This window comes from Pseudorasbora parva, chromosome 17 (assembly GCF_024679245.1).
Source record: "Pseudorasbora parva isolate DD20220531a chromosome 17, ASM2467924v1, whole genome shotgun sequence".
In the NCBI taxonomy this organism is placed as follows: Eukaryota; Metazoa; Chordata; class Actinopteri; order Cypriniformes; family Gobionidae; genus Pseudorasbora; species Pseudorasbora parva.
Window position 1 is genome coordinate 3,561,154 of NC_090188.1, and position 21,985 is coordinate 3,583,138.

General features: G+C 40.1%; 1 protein-coding gene across 3 annotated transcripts in view; it reads left to right on the top strand.

Annotated features, from left to right (window-relative positions):
- arid4b (AT-rich interaction domain 4B) overlaps positions 1–21,687 on the top strand; it is a 151,363-nt gene extending 129,676 nt beyond the window's left edge. Inside the window, exons 18-24 of one of the 3 annotated variants that reach the window (XM_067420933.1) lie at positions 4,115–4,199; positions 4,721–4,925; positions 6,726–7,892; positions 11,958–12,068; positions 14,000–14,155; positions 17,889–18,035; positions 20,493–21,687. In XM_067420933.1, the coding sequence (XP_067277034.1) occupies positions 4,115–4,199; positions 4,721–4,925; positions 6,726–7,892; positions 11,958–12,068; positions 14,000–14,155; positions 17,889–18,035; positions 20,493–20,632 (2,011 nt within the window). In that variant the 3' untranslated portion in view covers positions 20,633–21,687. The remainder of the gene's footprint in view (positions 1–4,114; positions 4,200–4,720; positions 4,926–6,725; positions 7,893–11,957; positions 12,069–13,999; positions 14,156–17,888; positions 18,036–20,492) is intronic. The other 2 variants (XM_067420934.1, XM_067420935.1) reach the window with 2 other exon arrangements.
- Positions 21,688–21,985: the final 298 nt, after the last annotated feature.

Consider the following 21,985-nt stretch of genomic DNA (forward strand, 5'->3'; position numbering starts at 1 on the left):
GACAGCAGTGGTGTGTAAATCCATTTTGAGACGCAACTGAAACGATGTTGTCAAGCTTCCCGTCATTTCTGCGTTCAAATCGGTTCAAATGCAGCGCTGCCTTCCCGGAATGCTGTGCTGAAGCGCTGAAGTCGCTCGACGTCACCCATAGGAATAAAGTGGAGCGCGGCGCCGTTCACGGACGACTGGATCTGCAGCTGAGAGACTGTTTACAGCGTGCTGTAGTCACGCGCGCGCGCACCCTACCGGGAGAAGAGCCCGTACGGCCCATACAAGGACCTTCCGCTCTTATTAACGTCAAATAGACCCATACTCGAAAAAAACTCTCCGAAACTTGTGAGAAGCCGGAAGGAGTATTTTTGACACAGTCTATGTATTTTTGAAACTTTGTCTATGTTTAGGATGGGAATCCAAGTCTTTAACAGTGTAAAAAGCTCAGTATGCATGAAACAGCATTTCACCCCCCCTTTAATGAGCATGTAAGGAAAATTAAGTAACAATAGTGCATAAAACTGCAAGTGTGTCAGTAACCTGGGAAAACACACTTCAACAGACAGCGTAATGTGAACTGACATTCATCTACATATTGTTCGTCAAGAACACTAAACAGTCAACCTGACTGCAGTGAGTGCTGGGCGTTTTTTGCTGAGGTATGGTAAAGTGTGTCTTTGCCCAGCTGCGCAATATGTGGATACATATATAACGTTACAGCATGACTTTTGCCACCAACTGAGAGGATTTTCGTCAGCAGGAAAATGGGCAACGTTGAACAGTTGCCCATTTTGTCCCCGACTCCAAGTCCTCACTCTTTTTTCCCGCCTTTTTTCAAATTAACAACACGCCCGCACCGCTGTACGGGATAAACAAACCGCGTCAGATACGTCATCTTCATGTCTCGCACGGGGCGGCTCTACCAAAAAAATGTGAATGTTCGGTTTTTGCATTCGAATGTGCTTTTTTTTTCTTCTTTTTTTCAATTCTACAAAGATTCAAAATTAAATTTTTTATTTGACAGCCCTACCCACTAGTACCACTCAAATTATAACACATTATTACAAGCTTACTGTTGTGAATCGGGCTAAATTAAGGAGAACACTGGCTGGTTATGTACTTGCTCAAAATTGGATTTTGAATCATTTTTAACCCACAAATGTTACGGACTGCAGCTTTAAGTAAACATACAGAGTTGAGGAAGCAAGCACTGATGCTGACATCCAAGCATCAGTATGGATCCATGCATTTGCTCTTAAAGTGACAACAACCTAATAAACTTGCTGCTGTCTGTCATTAATGATAATCATACAGCACATGACAAAGAAAAATCCCTCTGTGATCTTGACTGAATAACTTAAGTAGCTTTGTACAGTATGAATATGCAGTGTTGTTTTGTGTTTTATTATTCAATTGTTGTTGTAGGGTATTAGTTGTCTGAATACCTTAAAATAATACTTGATCATATTGCCCACCAATGTTCATGATTCCGATATTGGCCAAAAATTATCATTATGATTTTTGCCATAATCGAGCGGTCCTAATCCGAGACTTAACGTCCTGTGGAAACGGTTCACCTTAGTGATGGACCAATGCTGCCTTCACGTGCTATCAGAATTATCATAAATACGAGTTTCCGAGGTAAAAATTGCACATAAACGCCCTTGTGTTTACCACTGGGAAGTTTGGGAATAATTTTGATACCCAACTTCCCGAGATGGGCGTAGCATAACTGTTAAAAATGGTGGATGGGAGACGAATTTCTGCTGTGGTGGGTGTTTTAGTAGTTTTTTTGTGCAACAGTTTCATTATCTTGTTGTTAAAGTAGTACATATTTACATAAATTAACAATCATTTGAAGCATATTGTGTATTTTAAACACATTGAAAATCGCATATAGTTGACCATCATTCCAGAATAGTGAGCAAGTTTAACTATCTAGATAGTGTGGTAAAAGTAGCTATACAATAGGATCATGTAGGGCTGAAAACTATTGCCATTTTAGGCTTTAAGCAGCCTTATCTTGTCTACATTATGCCTTTATTGTAAATGTGATTGTAAACAATATGCTTTCGTGTAGTGCTGCTATGTTTGCCAGTGATTCTATGATTTTCTGAATTGACTGAAATAGTTTTAGGGCCCTATCTTGCACCCAGCGCAATTGACTTTGTACACCGCCGCTTGTGTCATTCCTATTTTGCACCCGTGCAAAGCGCGCTTTTCCCTCCACAGAAGCACGTCGCTAAACTAGTGAATGAACTTGCGCTCAATGGGCGGTTCAGCGCAAAAAAGGAGGCGTGTTCTGGCGCAAACAATCCCCGGTGCTATTTTGCTGTTCCATTAAACAATTGCGCCACTGACCAGAAAAAACCTGGTCTAAAGTCAGTTGCGCGTTGCGGATGTTCATTATGCTATTTTAAGGGCGCATGACCATAATGTACAGCATACTCAACGCACATACACTTTTCTCATGTAATCTACACAGATGCAACAGTTATTTTTGCAAATCATAAATTGTTACACTAAAAAAATATTAACACGAGATGACGGAAATCATTGTGGTGTGCCACGAAGATGTGAAAAAATAGGCATAAATCTAGCTTACAAATTATTCAGGCTAATTGTAGTAATTAAGGATCAGACCTGTTTGCCCAATAGTGGCAAGAGATATCTGTATATAAGGACATCTGACAAATTGGTTTGTCCGTCAAGAACCAGGAAAAAAATCGACTGAAAAACTGAAAGAACTGTTTAACCGACGCCTGTTTAACCGACGCTATTTTGGGTGGGTTTCTCCCATCCCCATACAACACAACTTCTCTGTCTTTCACTGCTCTTACAAGAACATCAGTCTCCTCGGCTGTGAACCGCTCTGGCGTGCGCCTGGTAAATACGCCATAATAATAGCGATCCATAATGGAACTCGCGCAGCTGCTTTTAAAGGGAATGTTGGATGCCGCTCTGATTGGTTTATTCACGTTACGCCCAAACCACACCTATGAATAATGAAGCTACTTCAGACCAACCCATTTTAGATTTGCGCCGGGCACAAGAGCCATTTATCCCGCCGGGAAAATAGCAACAGCGCCGAGACCCGCCCACAAAGTTACTTGCGCTTCGCGCTTTGACACTTGCGTTTCAGATCGTTAAAATAGGACCCAAATTGTTAAAATAACATTTTCCCAAGACGCACAAAAGTATGAACCTGGCGTCCTCCATTCTTTCCGGCAACAAAGCACCTGAACACAACAAGCTCGTAATCACGACTTCTGAAGTGGGAAGTAGGAAACGTCCGATAGCACGTGAAGGCAGCATAAAACAGCCTCTTATTACCATCTTTGAGGCAGTGGAAGAACATTAAATCATAGAGAGAAGTCAAGTGTGCATTCATGTAGAAATGCATGTGGCATTTATTTTAGTATTTGATGCATTACAGAGCTTCCGGCTTCTTTTCTGTGCCTGAGAGGTTGATCCGAAACGAATAGAGCGTGAAAGTACGTACACTGCCATTGACTTCAGTGACCCGTATGAGGAGGAGGAGAGCGATCCGCTAGCATTCATCTCAGCGAACCACAGCTTACATGTTGCCATCTTTGCTCAGTTCTGGATATGTTTTTCCTTCCAGCTCTCATTAAAAACGAATGATTTCTGGGTGTTTTGCCATTGCAAATGGTTGTCTGTATGCTTTACCCTTAAGACAGGACAGAAATCAACTATCAGTTGTTATCATGACATGCTGAAGTTTTACTTCTCAGATCTGGGTCATGTTTGTTTGTGTTGTGTGGATATTTCTGATTTGCACAAGCGCTGAGACTTCTGTTTTGCTGACAAAAATAGAGCTGGTCCTTCTGAACATCCTGCTGCAGATTTGATGGTTTATGCCAGTCAGTATGTTGTGTCTGTTTTGCAGTAGCTATGTTTACATGGACACTTTTTGCTTCAATTGGAATGAATGAAATCTCTTATTCTCTTAATAGTGACTTTATATTGTGCGCTTGTGACTTGGACAGTGTAATTTCTAATTATTTGGAAATTGCAGTTCATAATTGCAACAAGACGCAGTTTTATTAGTTTTGAGGACGTATTAATTAGTAAATGTTGACCAATCTTTGTCTCCTAACAGGTATGACGAGTGGATCAAAGCTGATAAGATTGTCAGACCAGCCAATAAGAACGTCCCCAAAATAAAGCACCGCAAAAAAATAAAGGTACAGTCTGATTTTATTAAGAAGACTTGTTTTTTTGTTCACCACTACCTTTTAAATAACTTCTTCTGTTCACCAAAGCTGAATTTATTTGATCAAAAATACAGTAATATAAAGTAAAGTGTAATTTATTCCTGTGATCAAAGCTGAATTTATCATCATTACTCCAGTCTTCAGTGTCACATGATCCTTCACTGATCATTCTCATATGAGGATCTGATGCTCAACACACACTGAAAATAGTTATGCTGCTTCATATTTCTGTCGATACATCTTATTTTTCAGGAGTCTTCGATGAACAGCCACGTTCTTCAAAAGAACAGCATTTATTTGAAATAGAAATCTTTTGTAACATTATAAATGTCTTCACTGTCACTATTGATCAGTTTAATGCACCCTTGATGATTAAAAGTATTCATTTCTTTCTACAATATTTTTAGACTTTTGAACGGCTGTGTATTCTTCCTGTATATTCATATTTGGAGGAGCTACACTGTTAATTTGCCGACTTTGTTTAATGACAGAATAAAGCAGAGCGAGAAAGAGACCGAATAGAGAGACTGACGGACAGAGAGGATCTTCCTTCATCCAGAAATCGCTTAAATCGGTTGTCCAAATCCAACTCTGGCAGTGATGTCTTCTCAAAGATGGACGAGTCAGGTGATGAACGAAACCAGCAGACGCCCGTCAAGCCCATCGAGATCACATCTATTCTCAACGGCCTCCCAGGTACATTTATATTCACAGTGCTTAGAATATGTCGTATTTTTTAAGGTAAAGTGTGCAATTTGTCAATACTAAAAAGCTTTGTTTAGAGCAGGGTTCCTCAGATCCTGCCCTGCAGAGTTTAGCTCAAACCATGATTAAACTCACCTACCTGTGATTTTCTAGTGATCCTGTAGACCTTGATTAGCTTGCTCAGGTGTGTTTGATCAGGTTTGGCTAAACTCTGCAGGGCATTGACCCTCTAGGGCAGGATTTGAGGAACCCTGATTTAGACTCACTGTAACTAAGCCATTAGTCCTAATGGGTGAAAGTCACAGACTGTGACTTTGTGAGACTTTGATTTGTTTGTTTTTGCAGCCTAAAATCTGTGTGTGTACAGACTGTGGCAGAAGGAATAGTAATGTGAGGCGTTTGGGAAACTCATTTTACTTGCAGTTCCATTTTGCGCCACCAGTGTCTGAGAAAATGCACACTTCACCTTAACAGAGCTCCAGACTGACCAAATGGTGGCATTTTGCAAGCTTTTTTCCTGCTGGTGCGACTACATTTTGTTAGAGGTGGCACTGGTGCCCAACTGATAAGAACTGCCATTTCTGATACACACGAGAAACATCAAACGAAACGAAAGTGGGACAGAACCGCGCTACTCGTTTGAGCTGCGGACCGTTTATCTGCTGGGATCAATAATAGACAGCACAGCGCGAGCTCACACACGGGCCGATCTCGATCACGTGATACCGTTACTACACAGCGCTGGAGATCCTGTGAGAAAGAGTTTGAATTCATCACAGAATTAATAATATCGCTCGCTACAGATATCAGATCAAACTGAGCTCATGAGGAAACCAGGAGAAACATTGAGACATTCAGGGGTTTCAGTCCACAAATCACCAACACTTACCATGATTTACTGAAGTAACACCACATGGGATTGTGGCAGAAATAGATGAATGTTTATTTTTTACATTATTTATCTCAGGGTTCGTACTTTTGAGAGTGAAATCAAAGCCCTTTTCCAGAGCTTCACACTTTTTCCAGCACTTCAAAGCACTAAATATTATCACATTTTAATGTTATTCATTTTTAATGTGATGATTTGTAAAACTAAAAGTTTAAAGGTGTAGGAAAACTAACACTTTGTGGCAAACAAGCACTTTTGTTTAAAAATGTATACTATAGCCAGTAGATGGCAGCAGAGGAGCACTTATTTAGCCATTTCCACTCCCCAAAGTCTCATGAAAAACTAAAACCTTTCTTCTAATTGTAAATGAATTACACTGAAAGCAAGTAAAGAGCTGCTTTTATAATCACTGACGCTATCGTTAAGTTCAGTGTGAGACTATAGAAGTGCATTTAATAAGAGCAGAATATTTACATTCTCCCTTTGACAGTGAGGTTTTTGCACATTACTGTTGTTTAATAAAAGTTAATTTTATCAGCATATCAATTCAAGCTCAGTGTTTCTCTGATATATTTCCAACAAACAAATATGTAACATTATTAGTAACTGCACTTATTAACGAAACAATGTAAAACAGTAGTAATTTTATTATTTAATAAACTTTGATACATTTTCCTCCAGCGCCACCATCTGTAGAACTTATGCACTGCTCTCAAATGCTAGTCTGGAATCGGATCCCTGTTTAAGCGTACTAGTTTCTAACAGGGTTCCCATGAAGATGTAAAACTATAACTATGCATAAAGACTCATTGATTAAAAAGTTGTGGAAGCCCTGTTGTTATGGTCTAATTTGGCATTGCAAAAGAGTTCATGTTTGATGTCCGTCCCTCTGTTTCCCATAGGCTCGGAAAGCTCCACAGATGACAGTGAACGAGAAGACGATGGTGATGCTGATCATGACGAAGAGGATCATCCAGGAGGACGAGGGAGTCTTCGCAAAGGAGGTCCTCCAGAGCGCTCGCTTACACCTCAGCACTGGGATAGCCCGCCTGAAGGCTTCAAAGCTCCAACAGTTGTAGATGAGGAACCCACTGTCCAGAACAGCCCAGAATCAGGCAAGAGGAAGAGCCAGTTTGAGGTGGACGTGGAAGGGTCTGGCGGCAGAAGAAAAAAAGCAGAAGCTCTAGGCGAACGCAACTTGAAAAGCCCAGCAAAAGGTAAAACTAGAAGCAGTAGAGGCGGAGATTGGCTACCAAGTAGTTCACCAAAAAAGTTGGAAGAACGAGGCCCTGTGGAGGATCGAGGTGAAAGCAGTTCTGAAGATGAAGCAACTGAACTTCAACCCAAGGACGTACCAAAAGGCAATCAGAAAACCAAAGGCTCGCCTTCAAAGAAATACAATGGCGTCAAGGAGAAGAATAAAAGCGGATGTTCAGGATTCTGGGAAATCCCAGAGAAAAGAGCCAAAATGTCCGCAGGGATTGAGGAACGGTCACCCAGCTGTCGCACCAAAGGCCAGAAGGATGTTTGGTCCAGCATCCAAGTTCAATGGCCCAAGAAGACTTTGAAAGAGCTGTTTTCGGATTCGGACACGGAGGCAGCCAACTCTCCTCCGCCTGCGGTATCCACTCCGGAGGAGCCGTGCACCGAATCGGCACGAGATGAGGAGGAGGAGGAGATTGCTGAGGAAAAGCTTCAGGAGCCTCCTAGCAGCGGCACCAACTCAGTCCTCAACACGCCTCCGACTTCTCCCGAATCGCCCGCCGTGGCCGAAAGACCCGCTGAGGTTCTGGCCGATATCCGAGCGCCCTCGCCGCCCGCCAGTCCTCAGACCGTCTCTTTACCCGAAGGACCTCTGATTGAGGAGCGGGCAGGGGGGCGCAGCGAGTCCGACAGCAGCACGGTGGAGGTGGAGAGTTTAGGCGGAGAAGTCCCGGAGATGCATCCGGAAGAGGGGGCAGGTTCCCCTTCCAAGGCCTTCGACGGCAACCTGTCCTGCAACAGTAACAGCAACTGCAGCCTGACGCTCAGCAACAGCAGCCAGCTGGAGAGCGAGCAGAAAGCCAAAGGTACGTACAGCCAGATTTACTGAACGGTAGGGCTGGGCGATATCTAAAAAAAATATATATCTCAAAATTGTCAAAGTTTTTACAATATTTGATATATCGATATGTTTGCAATTGCTTTTAAATAAAAATAAATATTTTCTTTTGCCCCCATTAAAAACAACAAAAACTATATAGATAGAAATAAATCAAATGCAAAATGTTTGCGTTTACTGAACAGGCTGGGATGATCAAAATCATGGGTCATGATACGAGCAATTTCATATTTTTTAAATGTACTTTTATAATTACGATATAGATTTAAAATTTTGTCTTTTTATTTTAAAAATTAAGCAAAATATGCAAATTACAAACAATATTACAAAAACAGTGCTTTATTTTTTAGCTATAGGTCTATTTAACAGAAGCAAGTATTTGGGAAAGTATGCATGTTGAATTTGAAATATTCAATATTCACAATATTTTCAAATTTTACATCGTCGTCAAAATTATTCCGATATTATCGCTAATATTTGATATATCGCCCAGCCCTACTGAACGGGGCAAATTAGCATGAGAGAGCACAATTCCATAAAAGCACCGTTGGGAGTGGACAGTTCAGTCTGCGCGTGATCTACTGACGACACATAAATGAATGAACACAGACCCAGCCAGATCATTTACATAATGACTAACACGAACAGTTAGCATCAGGTTTAAAGGTGCAGTGTGTAATCTTTAGTAAATCAACTTTTAGTATATCACCTTGAGTGATTCATTGAAATACTCTCCTCCTATAAATACTGTGACTGAAAGGGAATCTCCAACAAATGCAATAAGATCAGCCGCAGAAATAACCCTGCCCATGCCTTTCCAGCGCTAATTTATCGCTGCGTGTCTTCAGTAAATCCTGACAGTCGTTTTTAATGCCAAAACTATTAACTATTCGCTTATTAGCATGCATATTACTAGGATATTGGCTGTTTATTACAACTTATAAAGCACACATCAATGCCTTATTCTACTAGGGGTGTCCTCGATTAAGGATTTAGACATTCGAATCAGAATTGTCGAATCTCTCTATGGTCGACTGATAGTCAAATCATCTGTGTGTGTGTGAATGGGTTGGGAGGGGCACGACACTCTCAGCAGAAGGGTAAAACTATTTTTATTTTCCTTCACACACGACTGACCACAGCAACAACTTTTAATAAAGCGACCAAAACTGCCTGCCAACTGACAGACGAACTGACAATGGCTTTCTTATTTAGGTTTAAATAAAAGCTAATGTGGTGGATAAACATTCGTAAACCGTTTTCTCATAACATGTTAAAGCCGCGATCGAAATACAGAACATCATACAAATATATAAAACAACATTTTGATAAATAACCCTAAAAAAATACCTGCCTAGAGAGGAAATGAGCACTGAGTGCGTTTACATGCATGTTCTTAAGCCGATTGTGCCTAAAGGGGGTCGCACACCGGACTGAAGCTCAGCGCCGTGTCTCACACCAGACACGCACATAATACACACAAGCTCAATTTTGAATCGACCTCTAACAGAAGAGCTGCACGATGAGTGTATCTTGTAGCACAGGGTGAAATCAGTACATTCACGATTGGAGGGAAATATAGGCTAATATAAATTTAATCGCCGCGGACAGGCGCCGAATGCCGCCGCCAGTGTGTGTGTTCGAATTTTAAAGGCGTGGCGCCGCGTCCAGTGCGAAGCTCAGCGCCCTTAAAGGGATCGCTCAGAGCTGCGCCACATCTTTATAACACTGCCTGCGTCTCAATCAGCTCACTAGTTCAGTAGTCAGGGCACTGATTAGGACATAAGTCAATGGGCTGACTCTCTGATCAGTGCCCTGACAACTGAACTAGGGAGCTGATTGAGACGCGCCCCATTAATATTGAGCAGTGAGCACCCTCATATTGCCAAATGGTATGATCCTCGTTTCATAACACCCGCGAAGATTCGACCGTGAGATCGGTGGTTGAATCCGGTCCTGCATATCGATGCATCGAATCTTCGACTATTAGGGGTCACCCCTAAATTCTACATGACCTTATTCTACATCCCTTAATCCTACCCAATACCTAAACTTAAATGCTACAAAAACTACCTTACTAACTATTAAATTAGAAGTTTATTGAGGCAAAAGTCGTAGTTAATAGTGAATGTGTTCCCCACACTAAAGTGTTACCTACAAACAGATTTCTATTTTAAATAAATGCTGTTCTTTTGATTTTTCTATGCACCAAAGAATCCTGAAAAATGAAAACTATTATGCTTTCCACAAAAATATAAACTGTTTTCAACATTGATAATAATCATAAATGTTTCTTAAAGGGGGGGTGAAACACTCAGTTTCAGTCAGTGTCATGTCAATCTTGAGTACCTATAGAGTAGCATTGCATCCTGCATATCTCCGAAAAGTCTTTATTTTTTTAATAATTATATAAGAAAGATGCGCTGTTCCGAGTCTTTCCGAAAAAAGCCGAGCGGGTGGGGGCGTATCGTGTGAGCGGAGCTAAATAATGACGTGCAGCAGCGCGCTGTGTGTTGAGTCGAGTGCGTCGTAAAGCTGTGTCATCCCTAACAGCGGGAAAAAAACTTTATTCAAAATAAAAATATGGCTTTTAATCAGATACAGCCATACAGCTATGATCCGGAATCAGACCCAGAGGCTGCAGTTGAACAGGAGCAGCAGCAAAAACGACTAGAGCAGGACGTCTGTATGTGGTACAAGTTATACACTAACTATATAATATGCTTAGCGGCTTGTGTTATTTACATATTTATACTTGAATTATATCGTCGTATTTTTGTCTTTGAAGGTGTACATGTGGGAAGTGCAGTTGTGCACGTGTGTTTGTGTGTTTACGCGTGGTTTGTGTAGACAGTAAGCGGACTGGTTTTGCACGGCAGGTTAAGTTAGTGTTTACATAGAAAGACACGGAATAGTAGCGCATTTGAATGAAGAAGCGCGCTTATTTAGTTCAACGTATTTCCCCACTCTTTGTGTATTGTTGTTTGGAGTGCTTTTACAATACACAAACATAAAGTTACACATATAGTGGCCAGCTAAACAAATGTACACGCACTACACAACGTCAAAGGGGACGCATGATCTCAAAAAACTTGCCGAAACTTATGACTAACCGGAAGTAGTATTTTTGACAAAGAAATACTCCCATCAAACGTCCACCTTAACTTTTGAAACTTTGTCTATGTTTAGTATGGGATTCCAAGTCTTTAACAGTGTAAAAAGATCAGTATGCATGAAACAGCATTTCACCCCCCCCCCCCCCCCCCCCCCCTAAGCATCAAAACTGTAATTAATGTTTTATTTTCTTTGAATTATAAAAAAGTCCTATTACATTAGTACTTTACAAGGTTCCATTTGTTAACATTAATTAACTATATTTGTTATCTAACAATGAAAAATACTTGTCTAATTGTCTAATTTAATGGTCATTTTAATGTATTAATCAAAAGTAGTATTTGTTAATATTGCTCAATGGACCTGAGCTTACATAAACTAATATTTGTTTTGTTTATTAACTAATGTTAACAGATTAATAACTACGGTAACACTTTTATTTTGGGGCAATTCTCACTATTAACTAGTTGCTTTATGTCATGCATATCACTAGAATATTGGCTGTTTATTAGTAATTATAAAGCACATATTAATTCCTTATTCATTGATCATATTCTACATCCATAATCCTGCCCAATACCTGAACATAACTATTAATTAAGGAGAATTCAAAGGGCAAATTCATACTCCGACAGTAGAACTGATATGAAATTCATTACAAGATGATGAGTTAAAACATTTCAAATGCACCTGCAGACTATTTCTCTAGTTGTGTATTTCATAATTGAGGATTTCTTAAAAATCTAAGAAACATCTAAGAAAAATTATTATCACTTTTATTTATTTTTAAAAGGTGATGAGATGTTTTTTTTTTGTGTGGCTCTTTATTTGTCAATATGCTGTGAATATTATTTAAATCTTGACACATTAAACATCAGTACAAAATCATTTAATGATATGTTTCTCGCCCGTCTCGCAGCCTCGTCCAGTCAGAAGCGGCACAAAGAGTCTCAAGGTGGCGGACCGTCAAAGAAACACAAGCGGAGTCATAAAAACCTGAGCTTACATCCCAAGAAGAACCGCAAACCAGGTAACAGAGGTCAACATCTGCTCAAAGAGCTCATGTGGTTTTAGCGCAATCTTTCTAGAGCTTTAGCAGGATTTCTACCGAGCCGGGTCAGTCTGTGTCGAGTCCTTTATTCCTGCAGGTGTGTCTCTGCACATGCCTTTCCTGAGTGTGACAGTGTGGCATCAGCTGGTAATCGTCTGTGATGTAAAGCTGTCGGCTTTACTTCTGTAGCTGACTTTAAGTGATGGCTTTGTCTCCAGATGAAATTACGGTTTGCTAACGCTCTTCTGCCAATAAAAACAGATTCTGCTCACGGTGCTTTGACAATTCAGTTCTCTTTAAAGGATTAGTTGATGTCAGAATGAAAATGTCCTGATCTTTTACTCACCCCCATCTCATCCAAGATGTTCATGTCTTTCTTTCTTCAGTCACAAAAGAAATTCATTTTTTTGAGGAAAGCATTCCAGGATTTTTCTCCTCATAATGGACTTCAATGGGAACCAACGGTTGAAGGTCCAAATCAATGCAGTTCCAGAGGAAGAGCTGCAGAGGCTCTGACTGATCCCAGAGGAATAGGGTCTGATCCAGACAAACCATCAGACATTTTCTAAAAAATGCATATACTTTTTAACGTAAATTGCTCATCTTGCATCACCAAGGATTGCACAATCACTTCGGAAAGGTCACGCTAGATGTTGGCAGAAGCTCCGCCCCCGTGTTTATAAAGCACTTGTGCAAAGACTAACACAAAAATCCTTTAGCAAAAAAAATGTTGAACAACGATGTCAGGCGATTTTGAAGTTGGAGATTAAGTGTTTTTTGTTGTAAAGGGAGTTTGCGTTAGTCTTCACACATTCGCTTGGGGCGGTACTTCCGCCTACATCTAGTGTGACCTTACCGACCTGATTGCCAATCCGTGTCACGTCGCAGAGCAGTGCAAGATGAGCAGTTTAGGTTGGGGGGGATTTTGGATTTAATTTAATGGCCGATGGTTTGGCTAGATAAGACCCTGTTTCTCGTCTGGGACATTTTGGTTGCCAAGTCTATGGTGTGGAGAAAAAAACCTGGAATGTTTTTCTCAATAAACTGAATTTCTTTTGTGACTGAAGAAAGACAGACTTGAACATCTTGAATGAGATGTTGGCGAATAAAATATCAGGAAACTTTTTTTTTTGAAGTGAACTAATCCTTTTAAACAACCTAACTCAAACACTTAATTTCAATCTTCATTATCTGCTTTACTATAAGTAACTTTGCAACTACATGTCAACTCGCAGTCATTAGAGTATTAGTAGACTGTTAGGTCAGGGTTCAGGTTATACAAGTTGATATGTATTTGCAAAGTTGCTTATAGTCAGTAGGAAAGAGTCTAGTTTTCTTTGCATTCACACCGTCCCTGAACCTGGAAGTCAATTCTAAGCACATTTGTTTTAGTTAGCTCTGGTTGAGCTTTGAACTTAGTATTTCAATAATTTAATAACAAATTAAAAAAACTTTTTTTTTTTTTTTTTTGAGGTACAATTTTGACTGTACAATTAAAATATTAGCTTTAATTATGAATTATTATTAGCAAATTGTGGTTATTATTATTATTTTTTGCAGTGCACTGGTAGAAGGTCAGGTTGAGGTTTGAACTTAGTACTTCAAACTTTATTTTACAACAAATAAAAAATAAAACATTTTTAACGTTTGTGTTTTTACTTTAAAATTATTTAATTTATTAAAACATAAAAATGTCAAATTAACTATTAAAGTATAATCAAGTATTTATTATTAGTTTTAATGATTAATTAATTGCACAAATCCCAGTTTGGCAAACCTTAAGTGCTCTGCTTCCACACAGACTAAAGCGGAGGACTTGTTGTTTATTCATGCATAGATTGTTTTATTAGTATGATATAATGAATGCTGGCGAGTCCTGTGACACTCAGTGTGTGTGTGTGTGTGTGCAGCCCACAGCAGCGACAGCGAGGACCAGTGTATCAGCGAGAGCCCTGCCAAGAGCAGCGGCGAGCTGAAGTCCAGCCGGACGCCCCCCTCAGGCCACAGGTACCCGAAGCACGGCGAGCCCGAATCACACAGCCGGACCAAGTGGACTTTCCAGATGTGTAAGTGCTAGCATTTGTGCTAGTCTCATCGAGTGTTGTCAAAAGTACCGACCACAATACCAAATCGATACTGAAATTTAAAAAAATGTGATGCTTTGAGTCGAGCGGAACCATAAACACCTCTAATCGGCCATTGTGCTCACACGCTCATCAATTAGGTCTGTGATTGGCTAGTTCAATCAGCACTTCACAAGCATGTTGTAAATATACATCAATGACGCTTTTCACAGAAGGCTTACACAGTTACACACGGAGCGATTTAATGCAGGCGTCTATCAGTCTACCGGTCCGCTGGTCAGAGTATGTGAGCGGAGTGGAGTGAGGAGCGGATTTTTTGCAGTTTTCATCGCTTTTTCATTTTTCATTGCTCTGAGAAAGCTCCACCACCGCTCCATCACGAGTACAATTCATGCCAACGGCCTATAATATAGCAGTATTTTTTAGTCAGAACTCACACATTAAACACATGTAACTAGCTTGATTCAGATGGATCACTCAAATCAGAAAGAATGTAAAGGTTATGAAGACGGCAATGGACATGAGCGGGATGTTATAGTTTAAGGATTTTTTTTTGTACCTTCTGCATACTGAATATGATCGAGTGAAAGCACCTTTTCAACATGTAGCACTTATTCACACACACAGCCGCTCTCTCTAATCCATTCAAACAAATGTAATCTTACAGTGCTTATCTGCTTAGTTATCTGTATCGGATTTTAATGGTGCCCTAGAATGAAAAATTGAATTAACCTTGCCATAGTGAAATAATAAGAGTTCAGTACATGGACATCACATACTGTGAATCTCATGTAAATCTCGTAAATCCAAAACTCAACAGAAACAAAAGTGCTTCTCAACATAAACCCAACCGTGACGTAAGCGTTGGGGATCATTTATATGCACACCCCCAACATTTGCATCTGTCCAAACAAGCCGAATCTACTGATGGTAAACAAGACACTCGACGATAGCAAACACGGCTCTCATGACACACGGCTGAGGTTTATTATAATCAGACACCACAACAAATCGTTCGTTTGCTCAGCCCATTTCAAGCAAGCTTCGCTCAGCGTCTTAAACTGAAGAAAGGGGCGACTATATTCCTGCAAGCAGAAGTAATTTATCCGCTTATTGACGGTTTAAACAATTTCTGATTTAATTGAAAGTTTATTAGAGAGACCGGATTGTCTAGATGACGCAAGATGCTTACAGTAACAATAGGATACTCCAAGTACCACACAAAACTAAATAGCGTGTCTAATGACAAAGGGTAATATTATTTTGTATTACAAAATACAACCGTAGATACTTTGGTTCCAGATCGTTCACGCGATCCTTCTAGCAAACGTCACCTTTTCCACCATATAAGTTAAAACGATAGTCAATTGAGATTGATAAAATGCAGCTTACTTGTTTATTGGTGTTTTGAGATCAACCGGGCGCGCGAGAGAGCTGGTGTGCATATGGTTGCCAGATGGTTGCTAGATGTTTAGGTAAAAACCCGTGTTTACAGGTTTCTTCTCGCAGAAAAGCTCTGTTTGGGGCTCTGTTCTGTTCAGACAAATCTGAAAACACCAATAAACAAGTAAGCTGCATTTTATCAATATCCATTTGAGATGTTTTGCTTAAGGTGTCATTTAGTCGGTCTGTGTTGTGTCAGGACTCACGAGCCGCTTCACTGAACTGCTGTGAGCTGCTGAAATAAGCCAATCAGAGCAGAGCTCAACATTAATATTCATGACCCTCCCAAATAAGGCAAAAACAGAGCATTACATCCTAGGGACAATTTATAGGGTTGTAAATGGACCTGTAAAACTGTATCTGGACAATTGTTGCCCTTAAATAAGCCCCAGACCCTCTATGTAGATATCAGAGAACAATTTAACATATTGTTTCAAATCATTAATCATTTAAATTAGCAGAAATCTGTAATGTGACCCGTAGATAAAATAACTGATGAAAACATACTATTTTCATCTTTCCAAACTAAATTTGCACTGTAAAAGCAGCAATTATGTTTAACTTTTAATGCTGATAATGCCTAATAAGCTTGGCATGTCGTAGGAAAAACAATGTTTGCTAATTAGCAAATCTAATCTGCCGCGAGTGTCGTCTAGCAACTCTCAACACACTTCTGAGCTGTAAATGCCAAACTCCGGTCGGGCCAATCACATCGTGTATAGAGTCGGTGGGCGGGGCTTAACATGGATGGACTGTAAATGGACTGCATTTATATAGCGCTTTTATCCAAAGCGCTTTACATTTTTGCCTCACATTCACCCATTCATACACCGACGGCGATGTCAGCCATGTAAGGCGCCATCCAGCTCGTCGGGAGCAGCTGGGGTTAGGTGTCTTGCTCATGGACACTTCGACACTTGGTCAGGTGGAACCGGGGATTGAACCACCAACCTTCTGGTTTGTAGACAACCTACATGAGCCACTGCCGCCCCACACCATTGGTCCGCAAATTTCCTCGGAGTGAAGACGGAGCAGTGTTTCTGATATTAGTGAGCGAGGAGTGGAGCGGAGAGCGGGAAATGGTGAACCCGGAGTGGAGCTGGAGCGGAGTGATTATTGAATGCTTAGAGCGCCGAGGGGAAATTGCTGCCGCTCCACTCCGCTCACATACTCTGCTGCTGGTCGACGCCTGCTTGTGCTTTCAGACGCTCCCGCTGCCAAAACACTTTCCAACACTTCCGTGTGCTTTGAAACGCTCCTGTGAGTTAATCATTGTAGCCAATCACAGGCACATCCGATGAGTGTGTGAGCACAATGGCCAAACAGAGCATACCTGTCAAGTATCCCGTTTTGGCCGGGAAAGTCCTGTATTTTACCCTTCTTTCCCGCCGTCCTCCCGTATTCGTATTTTCCCGTAAATCTCCCATATTTTAACTTGCGCTATTAAAAAATAATAATACCGGAGTAAAAAAACAAAAAAACATTTCCAATCTGAGCGCTGCGATCCTGCTGTAGCCTACAGGTGGCCGTTGTAGCGAGGTTATAGTGTGTGAGGTCAGATGACGACGGGTGACAACGCGTGGGGAAAACAAAACAGAGACGGATGATGAACGTAACTAACGATAGAGACGGAAGGCACTCCTGCCAATAAACCCAAACCCGCATGTAAATACCGTGATCAATGGGACAGCGGATTTAATTTTCTGAAGAGAAGCAGGTGGGGTCACGCGTTTTGTAACTGCGACTTCATCATGTGCGACAGCGGAAGATCTTTTAAAGTGACAGTATTCACTTATAATGACAATGAACAAAAGTAATTGCTCACTAAATATGCTCTGCTCTTGAGTAAATAACTTCAGTACCTTTAATAAGGATTATCTATATATAATTCATAACTTATGCAGTGCAAACTGATAACAATTTATGTATATTTCCCACTTGATAAGTTGTTATACAGGTAAGAAGAGCACAGGTACAAATAAAATGTATTATTATTATTATTATGGGTTTATGTGAGGATTTAACACACCATCATCTACCAATCACCCTCCCCATCCCGGTTTTTGATACCCAAAAGTTGACAGGTATGAATCAGGTGTTTATGATTACAGCTGATATCAAATCAGTTCTGAAAAAAGTGCTCAAAGTGTCACATTTTTAACGTTTCAGAACCGATTTGATATCACGGTCGGTACTTTTGACAACACTAGTCTCATCCGTTTGATATGAACTGAATGTCTGACGCCGCTCCCTTTCGCTCCTGTTTGTCCAGCGGACCTGGAAAAGATGAGCAGTCTAGAGCGGATCGCTTTCCTTCAGGAAAAACTGCAGGACATCAGGAATCACTACCTCTCGCTCAAATCTGAGGTGGCGTCCATCGACAGGAGACGGAAGCGCATGAAGAAGAAGGAGCGCGAGAGTGAGTGCTCGGGCTGGATTACAGGATTATTAGAAACTGTTATACTATTCATATTTCTGCTTAGCTTTTTATTTTATATAATGATTTTTTTATTTTATTTAAATAATTATTTTAATATCCATTTTATTTTAAATAAGTTAAGTCATTTTAGAACTTTAATTGAATTAATAGCTTTAGTAATGTTGTCATGAGCTTTTGTCTTCTTTTTTATTTCAGTTTTAGTCATTTTTTGTGGTTCTAGTTTTTATTTGAGATATTTATAATTAATTACAAAACAAGAGTAACTGCACAAATACAGTTGGTCATTTTAGTATTTCAACATCAACACTGGTGCTGGGAAACATGACTTTTAAAAGTAACGTTACGGCGTTTCATTATTCATTTTAAAATGTAGCAAGTTGCACTTTGACTTCATATGGAAAGCAATGCAGTTTTTATCTATTTTATCTAAACAAAATTCACTTGTCCTCCTCAATATCTATGGTGGTTACGGCCCTGCAGTACAATACACCCAGAATACTTTGAAGAAATCCAAAATAGTTAAAATGGTATAGTTTTTAATTATTACTTCTGCTAAATTTGATATTGCATCCGAGGTGAGCTAGGCTGGGCTTGGTCCTTCTCCCCCATGCACATGAAATTGTGACTGCAGAAAAAGAAATATTCACCATTCTGCTTATAATATATAGCGTACTATATTTAATTTTATCAGGATTTACCATATTTAATGTGACAATAACATACATCATACAAAACTAAATCTGTCTAAACTTAAATCCACAATACATATTGTTGCATTTTTGTATTGCAATATTGTGACACGATACACCCTACAATATATTTTGAATATTCTCATTTGAATTGTATCATCAAATGTACAAATTACATTAAAGTAAATACTTTATATCCCGTTACACTTCAGTGGATAAATGGTATGGAGGATGGATGCATGCATTTTAATGAGAAAAAACTAGCCCTAGCTTAAATGTTTTCAGCCATGTCACTACTGATTTTACACTTATCGGTCACAATAATATCTTAGTATTTTATGTTTTTGTTTTTATGAAATAGGGTTGACGTCAGTGAAAATCTCAAAAAGATTAATAATAGATACAGTAAGACAGAAATACTGCATCCTGTTCACGGCTCGTTTTCGTCAGCTGAAAACATGTTTGAAAATTGTAAATTGACCCAAAGCGCCATCTGCTGTTCTGGTAGAGGAAGTTGCTCAACTGCATTTGTGAGAAAATTAAGCTGAGAGATTAGCCCCTTTCACACTGCACGTCGGGCCCGCAATATTCCCGGAGCATTGCCAGGTTGCCTTCTGTGTGAAAGCAACCACGTCCCAGGATTGATTACCGAAATCGACCCGGGTCGGGGACCTAGTAACATTGCGGGGTTCGACCCGGGACGAGCGCTGTGTGAGCAAAAGCCAAAACTAATGCCGCAACAGATGTGACGTAGTGATGACGTAGTAATCGTTTGGCTTTCTCCAGTTTGTAGACTTTCATCTCAGACTTCGCTCAAGTTGCAGAACAAACTCAAACGTGGTGTGTGACATGCGAAAGTACTGACGCCACTGATCGGCGGTGAAGTTTTCTAGGACATCAGTCCAAAATACAACACCTTGAGGTCTTCGTAGCGTCCACATTCTTCTATCAGAAACACCCAGTTGCATGAGCCGTGTACACAGAGTGGTAGCTTTTAGCATCTGATGGCGCCTCTGTGCTCTAAGTCTCGCTGCTTCACATTGTTTCTGACTCTCAGCAAGCTTTGCTTCCAGCGTACGCGTTATCTCATTAACTCTCCGGAAAGAAGTCAATATCGAAAAACATGAAGCAATTTGAGCATTTAGCATAAACAACAATGCCGCTAGTTGCTGGTCAACAGCCATGTTTACAAAGCAATGAGAACACTTCCGTTTTGCCTTTCCTTATTCTTTGGTGCCAATCTTTTTCGACTCGTACATTATACGTCACATCCGGATGTCACGTGTCGACTCGACCCGGGACCGTTACGGGTTATGTGTTAAAGCGCACATATTACGGTATTTCGCTGGCAGTGTGAATGGACCAAATCTAGCGGCCCGGGAACAAATGCCGGGTTGCATTATCCGTGTATTTGCCGGAATCGCAGTGTGAAAGGGGCTATTGTAACAGACATGTATGCATTTGTGTGTTGACTAGATTTGGTATTTCAAAGGTTACATGAAATTTGTTGGATGGTTTGTATTTATTTGTGTAATATGTATGCTCACTCATTTATTTGCAAAACACAATAGATGTATTTGTTACTCCTCTGCGTTTTTGCTCAAACTGTTCTTTGTATTTGCACATCGCTTCCTATTTATTTGCAAGTCGAGTTTTCCTTTGCAAAGCAGATCGTGTTTGTTTGCAAAATGCTGCATTTGTTTGTTTAATTATGGCACAAAAATCATTCCATACTGTCCTGTCCCAGCAGGTGCAGCGGCGGCCTCGTCCTCATCCTCCTCCTCTCCATCCTCCAGCTCGCTGACGGCGGCGGTCATGCTAACGCTAGCCGAGCCCACGGTCTCCGGCGCCTCACAAACCTCCGGGCTTTCGGTGGAGTGCAGGTGACAGGAATGGGACGGCCCGGCAAAGAGCACTTAACCAGCATCCGGTCCGGCTCGGGCCGCTCGCCCCTGCACTATCAGACGGAGAGACACTGACAAACACAACAACGGGGCACAAGTATGACGAAACAATAGCCACCAGATACAGCAACAAGCACTATTTTATATCGACAACTGTTTCCTTGGCAAGCTAATTGCACTCAAGTGCACTTTTTTCTGAAAGTTGGGTCGGGTTTGGCGATAGGACAAAGACTATTTCTGTTTGTTTGTTTCACAAACCAACCCCACGGTGTCCATGACTATTTTATCCTGAATATGAATTCCACTACAGTGATGGTCACTGTAAAACATGTTCAGTTCCACCCATAGAAAACCATTGGGATCCGTTTGAGATGGGCAGTGCCTTAACGTTCGGGGCACTCGTGAGGAATGCTGGGTAACCTGTAAGCGGAGGGGGAGATGTGTGTGTGTGTCATAACGCCTCCAGAAGGGTTCGGCTGTGAGCTTCACACTCGCAGGAAAGAGAATGTCTTGTTTATTTTTAATCATAACACGGCAAGAGCGTCACGTCTGTCCACGTCATATTTCACCCTAAAATCAAAAGGAGACATGAAGACTTCAGATGCAAAAGCCTCTAAATCCATCTGACGCTTTTCTTTAAAATAAGCATTTTTGTCAGGTTTCCATGTATAGGTTTCTACCCGTACTTCTGAATGGGCTGAGGCTGAGATTGGGTGGGTTTGAAGAGAAAGTATTTTATGAACGTATTGTTTATGCGGAGAGCATTTACTCTGTATTATCATCTCATTTTGGACCAAAGTGGCTTTTACAGGCTTTAGCATCTGAACTCTTCATATATATATACAGAGCGCAATGAAAATAAAAGCCATAAAAGTAAATGACTGATTTTTTTTTCTGCTGGGAATTTTTTTATATAAAACTTTATATTCATTATGTATATAAATAATTACTGTACTATACAGTAATGGGAATCACTATTGAATTTTTAAATAAATAATTATAATTTCACAATTATAAAAAACAGTCCTAATGATCCTAAAAATTTTGGTTTTATTATGCAAGATTTTTTTAACTGTGATTTATTTAATATGCATAAAATATGTAATTAAAAAACTGTATTACAGTAATGAGAATCTTAATTCTGAATAATGAGAATAACATACTTAATAAATAATTATATATTAATTTCACAATGAAAAAAAAAACGTCTTAATGATCCTTAAAAATTGTGTTTTTATTATGCAAGATTTTTTTTTTTCATTGTGATTTTATTTATGTATTAAATATGTCATTAAAAACTATTACAGTAATCAGAATCACCATTGAGAATTATATA